Below are 13,184 nucleotides of genomic sequence, written 5' to 3' on the forward strand. Positions count from 1 at the left end.
GAGGGGGGTGGCAGGGAGCAAGGGACAGGCCTTGTGCGTCTTGATGAGACCCAGCCCTACGGGTTCTGCTCCTGTTATCAATAAGCTGCTAGTTTCACGTCTCTTCTTCTTCTTCTTCCAAGGAGAGAGACAGAGATCGTGAAGCACCGCGGAAATGGCTGTTGCTGAAGCCATGTCCCCACTTGTTAACCTCACCTCCGGCAACCAGAGCAGCTGCAATGTGCACAACCACCACTTCTCTGCCAAAATCACCTTCTCCCTCCTCTACACCACCCTGCTGGTCTTCGGCTCCTGCGGAAACATCCTGGCCCTCTGCATCACCTTCCAGCGCAGGAAGAAGAAACTAAACTCCACCGACCTCTACTTGGTGAATCTGGCCCTGTCTGATGCCCTCTTCACCCTGGCGCTGCCGGGCAGGATTGCCTACTACATCCTGGAGTTTGATTGGCCCTTTGGGGATTGGTTCTGCCGGGTTACAGCCTTCATTTTCTACATGAACACCTATGTGGGCATCTACTTCATGACCTGTGTCAGTGTGGACCGCTACATCGCTGTGGTGCGCACCAGGCACCCTGGCAGGATCCGGAGGATGAGCCGTGCCAGGGGTGTCTGCATCTTCATCTGGTTCGTGGTGTTCCTGCAGACAGCGCCGCTGCTTCTGCGGCCCATGACACGGAGGATGGGGGACAAGCTGACGTGCATGGAGTACTTCAACTTCGAGGAGGTGCCCAAGCTGCCCTACCTGCTCTTGGGGGCCTGTGTGCTTGGCTTCTTCTTGCCTGTGGGCATCATCTTGGTGTGCTATGTGCAGATCAACCTCAAGCTCTGCCGGACGGCCAGGGAGAACCGACTGCCAGTGAAGAACGGGCACCATCGCCGGGCCTTCACTGTCATCCTGGTGGTGCTGTTGGCTGTCCTGCTGTGCTTCAGCCCTTACCACCTCAACATCATCCAGTTCATGGTCAGGAAGATCCTGTATCAGCCGTCCTGCCACGAGCAGCAAGCCTTCAAGATGTCCCTGCAAGTCACCGTGGCATTCATGAACCTCAACTGCTGCATCGACCCTGTCATCTACTTCTTTGCCTTCCGGGGCTACAAGCGGAGACTGCTCCGCATATTCAGGAACAGCGGCTCCACGGCCACCTCCTCCACTGCCAAGACCCCATCAGAGAGCAACAGCAACAGCCAGCCACCCGGCTCCGTGTCCGTCTAGTGGCACAACCCCCTCCCTTTCGCTCTGGCCTTCAGCTTATGGACCATCCCGTATGGCAGCAGCCAGAGCCCAGCCACAGAGCAGGACCTGCACCTCTGACAGGCTTCATTGCTCTCCTACCCAGAGCCAGGGGCTCTTGCCAAGCGAACTTTCCTTTCTGCCAGGGCAGATTTCTGCACCCCAGGGGCACAGGGCCACCGGCTCTGCCCAGCTCTGCATGTCTGGCTCCACACTCGGCACTGCTGGACCCGCTGCCCCTGTGCACGGCGGGGCAGGATGGGGCATATTCTCATCCCAGCCCTCGAGGAGGCAGCTTAGCCGACGGCGCCGGGTGGCAAACGCAGCGTGGGGTTTCCCGGCACCGCACCCTCCCACGCGTGTCCCACATCCCCTGAGGGGGCCGTGGCTGCCGGTAACCACAGGGCTGGCGTGGCTGTCCCTGCGTCCTTCTCCCGTGCTGCTCTCCGTAATGCTGGGGCTGCATCCCTGTGGGGCTTGGTGCTGCCAGCACAGGGGGCACAAGCTCAGGGTAGTCCAGGAAAAGACGTTACTTTCATGCAGGAAAGATGGCTTCTTTCCAGAAGCTTTCCAGAGCTCCTGCCCAGCGCTTACAAACACCGACACCCTCACCCAGGGACAGCGTCCAGCTGTAGCACCCAGGCGTTGTATGGGGTGTGTGCGAAGCGTGGGGTGTGTGGGAGTTGCCAATATAGCACTTTGCAGAGGAAGATAAGCAAGGTAGCGAATTTGCGCAGCTCCTGGGAGTGCCGCTGCCTGCGTTTGCTGTTTTGGCTGCTGCTCCTTCCCGAGGGCGCCCTTCCTCCTAGCTCACAGCGCTGCGGTCTCGTGGGACCTGCTGCTGGGGAGGGCGTAACGGGGCTCGCCTAGCTCATGGCTTCGGTGTAAGCCTGCAAAACCGCTTTGTGCTCAGCCTGGGGTTTCTGTTACGGGAGGAGATGCCTAGAAGGCTTGGGTTCCCTGGCCAGCACTTTCCAGGGTAGCCTTCAAACAGGTCATGCTCGTAACTTGAAATGAGGACAGGTGACTGGGGACTAAACATGGCCTTATGTGGCCTTGACTGACCTTTGCTTGAACTCGAGGAGCTGCACTGTTGAATCAGTGCTTAAATCTGTTCAAACGCCTCACTCGGGGCAGGTTACATGCAACCAGAGAGCGAGAGGAAGGAGCTGCGAGGTCCATTTCTTGTCCACGTTGGAAGCCATGTGGCGAGGAGAAATTCATCATATCCTAAGGACCTCTCCAGCTCTTCCAAAATCGCCAAACTACACGGCTTTCACTGATGAGACACACACATGTAGGATTTTGCAGTTCCTGGGATACCTGTTTTATATTTGATGTTGTAATGCGGAACAGAGGGACACACACAGAAATTAAGAGGAGAAAAAGCAGCTTTATTTTGCTTAAAAGTAAACTTAATTACGTTTCATGAACTGGCACTTTTAATTAATATAAATCATTCTAGAAGGTAATAACCTTTTCTTTATTGCTAGAAGGTTAATACCATAGCCACATGCAGCCCTTTAAATGCACATGAATTTCCTTCATGACGATGGTTTTACTTGCTGTTTAGGTAACTAACATCCTGAAGGCTGACTGAGAGGGATGCACAGAATAACTTAGGTTGGGAAGGGACCTCAGGACATCCCTTTCAGGAGGTTATCTGACCCCTACTCAAAGTTAGGCTAACCTCAGTGGACTGAACTGAAGAGAGCCTGTGTTCTCAAAACCATCTTACAACGGACAAGGAAGAGCCGGTATGCAGTACTTAAAAGAGTACCAATGGTTCACACACTGTGAAGGAGCCTGGCTAGATTGGTGGTTACTGTGTAGTTGTGGTGCACGGTTAGAAATTATCCAAGAAATGTCGGCTGGAAAGGACCTCTATGCATCATCCAGTCCAACATCCTCCTCCAAGCAAGACCATCACTGACACTAGACCGGGTCAGCCACGGCTTTGTCTAGCTCAATCCTGAAAATTCACAAGGAAGGAGCCTCTGCCACCTCTCCGTGTGACCTGCTCCAGGGCTGCATCACCCTCCCGGTGAAAATATTTTCCTAACATCCAATCTGAACCTCCCAATCCACAGCTGTTGGCTGTTGCCCTGTTATGACATCCGCTACTACCCAGACATGTTTGTCTCTGTCATCTTTGTAACTCAAAATTCCTGTATGATTGTAATAGTCTAACATTGTAGGGGCTGCCGGAAGAACAAAAGGAAGTATTACATGGCTATAGCTCTTAAATAAGCCTCCACGTTAACGCTGGAGCAGAGTCCTACAGCTATGCGTGTAGGACCAATCTACCTTCCCAAGATCAAGGCATGGAGATGTTTTACTAGGCTGGGACCTACAGCAGAGGCAAAGGCAAATCTGTGAAGAAGCGCATCTCAGAAAAAGACAGAGCGTGTAAACACAGCCTAGTTTGTTGGCTGTTGGACTATTTTTCTCCTAAGTATTCCTTTCTTAACAACTATAGCCCTGCCTTTAATTCTGTTGCCACCAGTGAGAGCCCTTGGAGAAGGAAAATGGAGCAGAAGCAGACAGTTGTGCGTTGTGACTTAAAATGAGACAAGCACCGCAATGGAGGAATCCAGCCTTGCTCCCCTGGACTGAAGCCAGTCCGGGACCCTTTGCTTTTAAAAATATCTAGCTAGCAGACAATCAGCATATGCAGAAAACACATACAAGGAATAGAAGGCGAAGCGAAGTGATTCGTGCAGAACAGGTCAGAAGTACCCAGGACAAGAAGGAATGTTTTATCGCCTGGACCACCTTGCCCACTTGAGGATGTTCCTCATGGGTTGGTGCAGGAACTTGAAAATGCAGCATTGCATTAAAATCATAAATTGAGTAAAGAACGCCGTACAGAGCAGTTGTATACTTTCTCTGCATTTCATTCATCTAAACTACTCGCAAAGCATTTGCTTTAATCGGTTAGCACCTTAGCAAAGCAGCTAACCTGTGGAAAGCTGCATATTTCCTGCTATTCACTTTGCCTTGTGCTTGAACTTTCTGAGAACGTTTTTCATCCCTTTTCTTATCGGCTGCTATCAGTAACTGAATCGCTGCTGCTTTTGCTCCATTTCTGACTTTTTTTTTTTTTCAGTGCAAAGGCATCTCAAATTACCATCAAGATTCTGCGATTAGATGTAGGATATCTGTACAGGAACACACGCAGACATTCATGCAGAAAGGTGATAACATCAGGGGAGCAGTGATCAGAGCTTGCAGCCAAAGCGCGACTGTGCACGCAGGGAGCGGAGAAAGCGAGCTGCTTTGATGCGAGGTGCACACGCGCAACCCCTCCCCAGCCGCCCGACAAATCGGCCTCGTTAACTTCAGGTGTAACCCCACCACGGCAATTCCTACGTTTCTGGACTTTCTCCTGTCCCAGCGCGGACGGTAACGTTCTCCAGGCCCGGCTGCATCCCCCGGGCGGGCGCCGACGCGCGGCGGCAGCGGGCGGCACTGCGCGCCGCGGCGGCCGAGCGCAGCCCGCGGCTCCCGGCCGCGCCGCTACCGCCGCCCCGCGGCCGCGCTCCGCCCGCCCCGCGCCGCCGCCCTCGCCGGCGCAGCCGGCATCCCACCAGCCTCACGGCAAAACCGGCTCTCGCCGACAGAGGGAGAGCTGGAAACCCTACCCGGTTTTTTTTTCCTTCTTCTTCTTTTTTCTTCCTTTTTTAATCTTCCCCCCCCCCGCCCCCCTTTCTTTTCTTTAAGAGAAACGGATTTAGCTAGAACTCCCTCCACAAATTTTACAGCCGTGTAAGACTGTGACTGATTTAAGAAATACCGCGGCGCAAAGGGCGCAAGCAAGCACATGCCCACGGCGCAACGTTAGCGTCGCTGAAAGTCTCCCAGGTAGACAGTTAATACGGCACTGTACGCAGCTATCTCTAAATTAATCTTTGTTTCAACCCAGGGTGCAGCCTTTCTGCCATATGGTTTTTCAATCTAACGAAAGAAGGGAAAATCACTTTTTTTAACTTGGGGCAATAACTACGCCTTTGTTTGTTTTTGCAATCACCCAACACTACAGTGTCTGTTTATAGTCATACAGACTTTATATACACACGCTGTACAAACTGAGATTTCCTTAGCCAGCTCACGCAGGGACCCTTATAGTTCACAAACCCTTGTGAGGAAAGACCTTCAAATATGCCATATTTCAGTTTTCTCCTGAACTTCTGCAAAAGGGTGATTAGCTCAAGTCATTAAATGGAGTGCGCAGAAAGTACGCACCGTCTTTGCTGAAGACTTGCCTCATAAGCTGTACCTTCTCGTGGCAACTTACTATGTGGAGCTGGGAACGCCACCGCCTTTTTTCCTCTTAGCGGCCATTCCTAACTTTATGCTTTCAGCCCAGAGCTTAAATTTCAATAGAGCAAGCTGGGGGACAACAGCTGCAACACTCACATATTATCTGTTAATAAAATACCTGTGCTGTACAACACAACTTTAGTCCGTCCTTTAAATTGTTCTGAATTGAAACGCCTTCACAGAGAGTCATCCATCTTTGTGAGATGGTAAAATATGTAAAAATGCACATATCTACCTAAAATAAAAGCTTCTCACTGCCAAGTAACAAGCCTCGCTGTCGTTGTTTGGGCCAGGGGAACAGAAGCGATGTGGAGACCTATTTAAAGTTTCTTCTCACAGACGTGAGGCGCATGCCTCTCTCGACCCTGCAAGCAAAGCAAACGTTCCAAAACAGCAAGGGACAAGCGCAAGCTTTTGTTCCGTGTCCTTTACCCAGGACATCCGTTTCCACAGAGAGGCGATGTGCTGCAGTTGGCTCTCATGGCACAGGAATTTCTAGAAATAACCTGCTCTAGGAAGTAACTGTGAGCTGCCGGGGCATTATGTAGTGCCCTTGCTACAGCAGGTCTCTTCGCAGTTGGGACACGGTGCCATGCACGGATGCAGGCTGGCAGGACTAACTACGCTTTGAAAACCATAAGCATCTGCTTTGACACCTACTGCGGTGACTCCCATGTTTGCTTCATTATCATGGAGCTGGGATTATTCTGTTTTCTCTCTTGGTTATGTGTATTAGCTCATGCAAAAATGACCACATATAAACTGGAACAATCCCCCCATCTGATATCCCTGAAAAAACGGTGGCTTTTCAATCACACATTAGCCACAATATTTTGTACTTGCATTTTCCCTGCAGAGCTTTGGTGAATTCCTTCAAAAGCAAATTGACTAAGTACAATGTCACACTCTTCCCCTCCCCTGCTCTCAGCAGGTCTTTTGTTTCTATCCTTTGCAATCTCTTTTCTATTCTTCTGAACAAATTTCTGATCATTTTATCCAAACTCTCTCCTTGTTCCACCCAATTCCACTTTACTAAACTCCCTCAAGTCCTCTCCTTTTCTAATCTTAGTTTGAATGATATGTATAGTCTCTACTTATCTTTGGTCAAAAGGCCAAATCCTGCTTTCAGTTCAGCCCTGATCTCAGATTTTTTCACCCGCTTTTTAATTAAGTATATTCATGCTTTCTCCCATGATATTACTCAGGCTTGGGAGCAGTCTCCTACAAACATCCACCATCCCAGCTCACTTCCGGGCTCCTCTTAAAACTCCTTTGCAAAAAGCCAAATGACAACAGTTAACTTACTGATTTGCTGAGATTGTTGTCAGTAACGCCCGTGATTCAGGTCTTCCTGTTCCTCTGTTCCCATTACCTGTTTCTTTTCTTATATTTGGAAACTATTGGTAGCTCATACCACCTCTGAACTTCATCTGAGTTGCATTCACTTCCTATGGCCAAAGCACCCCTTTATAAATACAGAAAGAGTAGAAACGTAAAAATTAAACCCAAAGTGTTTAAAATATGAACACATACATAAAGAATATATATGTGTGTGCATGCATATATAAATACATACATAATGTGTTTGTGTGTTCATACACCTCTCTCTCAAATACACTAGTATTTGTACTCAATTATATAAAATGCCCATTGCCATGGCTACCCAGGTAAAGGAAAGCCAATCTACATTAAGTGTTCTTTGTGGAAGAACACAAACAAGAAATGAAATGCCTTCATGTATCAAAGAAAATACCAGTTCAAATAAATACTGTGCATTTATTTATCTTTGAACAGACGCAGTTCCCCCACATGACAGTTGTGGTTCTGAATGTTTTTAAATTTGGGTGCCCTTGTAACTGCATATATACTCCAAATATACACACACATTTAAGAGATGGGAGTCCTTGATTACAGACTTTAATTTTCCTGAACAAATTCTTGGCTCCAGTTTGATTGGTCAGACTGATATAAGCATAGCACTGTAACTCTCTCTCCCTTTGTATATAAACATGCACAAGGATAGCCAAATATTTTGCCAGTTGTCCGGTGCCCTGCAATGTTTGACTTTTTTTTTTGTTTCAGACAAAAATAATTAGACCTCTTCCCATCACACGTTCACAAAGGCACCGACAAGTGCTAGGGAGCACAGGTAAGCACACGGACTGACTGTTACAGCCCATTTGCTAACATAAGAGGTAGTACGCAACCTTTAAACCTTGTCTGAGGAAAGCAAAACCTCTCTGACAGGCCCAGAGCCCAATTATTCTGCATCTTAGCAAAAAGTTAAAGCTTTGAGAACCTGGCAGTTTATCAGGCAGACTCCCACGGCTGCAACTTCGCTACGGGTATATTTCAAAGTATATTTCAACAGTCTAGGAAAGTCCCCAATAAATTATTCTAACGTTGTCACAAAAGATAACATTCCTAGTCTATTAGTGAAATCTCCCTGGGGCATTACATCTTGACTTTACTATAATAAATAAGAATTTCTTAGGGACCTAAAATCCTCTCCACAGGAAAGTATTCTGCATTTCCTTGCTACCTAAAAATGTCTTTTGTATCACACGTAAGAAAGAAACTGTATGATGAGATATTTAAAATCGTACTGGACGAAGCACTGTGTAAGCTGTAAAGAACACACTCCCCACATCCACAGAAATGGCCCACGGAAGTTTCACAATCGGGTGGAAATCGAGGTCTTTTCCAGCTCTAACGTTTGACTCTTTCTTCTATGATTGCTGTATGAAACAGGAACTGGACTCTGTTGCATCAGAGACCTTTTTCACTTTTTCTGAGTGGAAATCACAACCGCACAAGAATTTGAGCAAAACCTGTTCTCACAGATGTCAAGGGGAGTTTTCAGTTGACATCATTTAAGACGTGGATTTTACCTCTTGTGTTTGAGTATGTTTTCTGGAATGCCCAGCAAAATGGGGTTTTCCACACACATGTGACATCTGGATACTGCTCATATACCTACCAGTAAGAAAAGACTTAGGCTTTGAGACTACCCAGGGACATGCCCTAGACTGCACTTCTACCGGTTTTAAAATTCCATGGGATAAATGCTACATGTGCTTGTTCCTCAAGCAGGCAATATCTGAAAGGGCGCAAGTCATACTTACTTTGCACTGGCCTAGATGGTAAAACACTATTATTTCCTACAGATAAAATTTTACTTCTGAAGTAACTCACTACCCTTTATTGCTACTTTTTGTAAAGTGTTTGTGGAGGAAGAGTCTGCATGTTTCAAAAGTAAAACATATAACTGTTTCAAAACATTTAACTAATTTGCATATACAAGTTGTTGTAATTTTTTAGAAGAGATTATTACATTAGTCCTTCCCTTTGTATGACAACCAGTTTCCAGAGTTATCCAGGTACAGAAATGTCCCTAACCTACACAGAAGAAGTACTACTCAGCTTCACAGAAACAAAATCTTTCACTTAAAAAGCAGACTTGCCTAAAAAGGGAAATATTAAAACATACACACATTGACTTCATTACCAAAGGATGTTGTGCACCTAAAGATGAACATATCTGATGCCATTTCTGAGGGAGGACTTGTATGCCTGAAAGACTTTTCCCAGTTTTTTCAGCCAATCAAAAAGAAGTCTCTCTCTCAATAACTTTTTCCTGCAGTAAGACGGCACAAGTATGTACTCTGGGAAACGTGCTAATTTGGATTTTCAAAACGTTCTTCTCTCCTCCTGTATTCTTTCACCACCTTCCCTTTTCACCTCCTGCTATTGCCTTTATTATGCCTCTGACGACCCATATCTCATTCTAAATGTACGTGTGTGTTAAATATGCATGTGTGCATATAGACACATATAACACACTATACAAATAAAAAGGACATATACTCAAGCATACATAACATACTTAAGGTACAGGTATAGATCCACTTCTTTATGGACTTGCAGTTTGGAATTGCATATTACTTCAGCTTCATTTTTCACAGATGTGGCCCTCTTTCCACCCCACCTCCTAAAACTCCTAAGGTGCGAATAACTGAGCACTTCTGAGAGTTAAGCCAAGTAAGCCCGTTTATCATTCTAAACTTCAAAATCAGTATCATACTACCTTGGCACTGGTGTCCTGTCAACTCCTGCGTTACCCTGAATCAAATTCTTTTAAGGTTAATATTCCAGTCTGTGATTAACATCAAGTGCTGCTTCCAGCAGTGAGGATTCAGTAAATGCAGGGTCATCCACATCTTTGACAGTACAAAACTAGAACTATATAGAAAAGTTAGCTTTTTTATGTTTTTCTTTAAGACAGTATGTAGCCAGCTCAAAAAATGAAAGCAGCACAGAGGACACTGAGCATACATTATGTGATGGAAATCTGTCCGAATCAGACATAGAAGTCATTTAAATGATCTCAGTTCTGATCTTATTGTATCATTCAATTCTCCTTTATTGCTTCCAGTGAATATCTTCATGCCCTGTATCTGAAGAGCCATTTACTCAGCTTGTAGAATTTAAATTTACAGTGGTCACTTACCATAGCTTGCAATATGCATATGAAATTTCTCTTACTCTATGTGTGTATTATGTGCTGAATGACAACTTGTATTTAAAAAGGAATTCAAGAAATAAAATATTACAGGCATTAATACAACTTTCTGAAGAATGACATAATACTCCCATAACCCTTTACTGAGTTGAAAATGAAGTGATCTTCAAACATCTTATTACTGTAACCAAAAATCAAGTACTGTAAAACAACATCTAAGCTAGAGGAATTAAACTGATAAAAAAAGAAAATATGACTTCTCTTGACAGATAAATGCAGCTGTTTGGAGTTGTGGGAACTTCTTTTCCTAGTCATTAAATCTGATAACATGAGTAACAATGATTCACAAGAAAAAACCCATCTATTTTATTTTTAAAATAAATTTAGGTGATAGCCAGTAATAAGTAGAAAATAAAGCTATTCGCAAACGGATAACCAGAATAGAAACCACCAATTGATTTGAAGGCTTGGGAACAGTTCACTTCATTCGTTAACGTCGCTCTGAACGATCGCTCACGTGGAGACAGATTCTTCTTTTTGACACTGCTTGCAGGGACAACCTTTGCGAGTCTGTCCAGCAGGTGGCTTTGATTCTCTTTCAAACTTACACAAACCCATCAAGTAAAGTTTCTCCACACAGAAAAACATCAGTGTTGCAGTAGAAAATTAGTGGCTACATTTAAGTCATTATTTGAAGCCCTCAAAGCTTCTAGAGCATCTCCCCTGGAAAATCCCATTTCCATAAGTCGTGCAACCTGCCAAAGAAATAACAGTAAACCACTTTTAAATCAGAGTTTTATTGACACTATGTGCATACTAGTTATGTAACAGTGAGAGTTATTTTTTCCACTATCAATCTGTGCAACAGTTTACCTTTCTAAACAGTAAGCAAGCATGACTATTTGCCATCACAAATGCATACTGGGGACGGCGTGCCTGAATGAGATTGAAAACTTTGCAAGAGATCAGAGATGACAGCTTTACAATATTTTATTCAAAAATAAACATTTTTTGAAAATTCCACACCTGTATTTTTCTAGCTGATCCACTTTGGAAGAAGATTAAAATAGACAGGAAGTTTGTTACGTGGTAGGCATTTTTTGCAGTACAGCACCACACATGACAACTAAAATCGGAACTCAAGGCTTGCTGCTCTAGACAAGAACGGACCCTCAGGAAGCTAGTGCTGACCAAAACATGGGATTGTACAGCACATGTGAAAATCTGTCCATACATACGTAACTCGACTTTCCTTGAAAAGAACTACTTCTCCGGAGGTCATTAAAACAGCAAAACCAAACATTCACCCTGGATGGTTTTAGAAGAAACCTAAAAGTTAGCCCTAAAGCAGAGGCAGTACACTATTTAAAATGGTTCAGTCAAATTCATAGAAGGATTCTAAATGTTATTAAAACAGTGTAAGTTATGACATTTGATGGATGAATAACCTGGAAATGGTCATAGTAAAACAGTGACTTTAGTAATCAGTAACTGCTTGACCATCCCTGCTTAGGCTATCATATACTCTTTGTGCCTGAATATTTTACTCTGTGCTAACAGATACTCCAATCACCACATGTAAAAAGCAATGTAGGTATAACCAAATTTCATCCATGCCAGGATTAACCTCAAAATGGTTAAGCTTCAATCTAAAGTATATTTTAAACCTACGATTCTCAATTAAGCATAACTGCAAGTCAGAATACAACTCATTCACTTTTAGATTTGATCTTCTAGAGTGAAGAAGAAAGAAGGGGGTGGGAAGCACACAAAATTTAAAGTGTTCACCATGCAGCTCCATTATTTAAATATGGCCGGTGACCAGACACCACAGCTCCTGAAACTGGAAGTCATGGGGTACAAACGCTGTCTGGGAGCTACCGCTACTCTTCCTTTGGCGGGCTTTTACAAAGCCTGCAGCAGAAAAACAAAGCTGCGTGGGACGGCAGCAGCAGCAGCAGCCTTTTACTTCTCGCTTCTTCGGGTGCAACAGCAAAGTGCGTTTCCCAGGGACCACAAGAATCTAGCACTTTTGCTTGGAAATTTAACTGGTATCGAAAGTATTCAGCTTTAAATGTCTTTTAAAAGAAAGGTGCAACTGAAAGCAACTTTCCAAGACACCTCCAGCGCTTTCAGTATTTCTAGCCTGCTCTGCTTTGGTGGGTTTTTGAGAAATACACTACTGCCAATTATTCCCGGGGCGGGGGGTGTCCTCTGTTCTCCGCAGTACTTCAGCAGGTAAAATGACTCTGCTGACACTAAATAATTTTTCCTCATAGATTTCATGCTTTCCCTTTGATTTAATCTAAATACACGGTTATAAAATGACTACATTGGTTGTCAGCATATCAAATATTGTGCTGATCATTTCTGTACATTCCTCCCCCCCCCCCCCCCTTACAACGCAAGGCTGGCTCCTCATCTTCCTGTAGAGAGATAAATGAATCATTACTTCAGACACAGTTAAGTTCAAACTGGAGAGCCAGCAACTTTCTAAATGTTCCAACTTCTGATTTTTCAGCTAAAATTACGTTTTTATGAGAAAGAGGCCAGGCAGTAAAATAAAAGGTAACCACAGAAATAAACTTCAGAAGAAAGGTTCTTACTGTAGTTGCCATGAATTCTAACTTTAAAGAAGTGGTGGACAGAAGTGCAATGCTCCCATTTACAGAAATATCCAGTGGGTATCATAGGGAATAAATTGTAACAGCAAAAAGCTCTTTTCATCTAAGTATGTTTTAACCACAGGAACTGAATCCACCTCCAGCAAACAGAGATGTATATTGGTAATTTAAGGTACTTAATCCACCAGAAAAGCAGAGATTTTTGTACCAAAAGCATTGCCAATGCTTGAAAATTTTAATCTGAGGAAGAAAACATTGCATTTCTTCCATTCTAACAAAACTTATGTAGTTAATTAACACTATCCTGAGAAATCAAGGGTGCTTAGATTACATCTTTCCCAGTAACTAGACAGCCTTCGCAGTGACTGCAATCAGCTGACCTCTACAACTGCAAATCATTAAATGTAAGCATATATTAAAGCGCTTTCACAAGTCTGGGCCTAAAGGCTTTGGGTCAGAAGCTAGTATAAGCTAGAGTAATTTT

The 13,184-nt window shown here is 44.6% G+C and overlaps 2 protein-coding genes across 12 annotated transcripts in view; one reads left to right on the forward strand and one right to left on the reverse strand.

The window, feature by feature from the left end:
• Window positions 1-4,695, forward strand: part of LOC104147435 (G-protein coupled receptor 183) — a 40,518-nt gene extending 35,823 nt beyond the window's left edge. For all 10 annotated transcript variants that reach the window (XM_068928239.1, XM_068928250.1, XM_068928298.1 and 7 more), the window contains one exon: window positions 123-4,695. In XM_068928239.1, the coding sequence (XP_068784340.1) occupies window positions 155-1,213 (1,059 nt within the window). In that variant the 5' untranslated portion in view covers window positions 123-154 and the 3' untranslated portion in view covers window positions 1,214-4,695. The remainder of the gene's footprint in view (window positions 1-122) is intronic.
• A 5,723-nt stretch (window positions 4,696-10,418) lies between these two features.
• The window catches only part of UBAC2 (UBA domain containing 2), a 110,840-nt gene continuing 108,074 nt past the window's right edge, over window positions 10,419-13,184 (reverse strand). For both annotated transcript variants that reach the window (XM_068928346.1, XM_068928353.1), the window contains one exon: window positions 10,419-10,831. In XM_068928346.1, coding sequence (XP_068784447.1) covers window positions 10,724-10,831 — 108 coding nt within the window. In that variant the 3' untranslated portion in view covers window positions 10,419-10,723. The remainder of the gene's footprint in view (window positions 10,832-13,184) is intronic.

This window comes from Struthio camelus, chromosome 1 (assembly GCF_040807025.1).
Source record: "Struthio camelus isolate bStrCam1 chromosome 1, bStrCam1.hap1, whole genome shotgun sequence".
NCBI classification, from domain to species: Eukaryota; Metazoa; Chordata; class Aves; order Struthioniformes; family Struthionidae; genus Struthio; species Struthio camelus.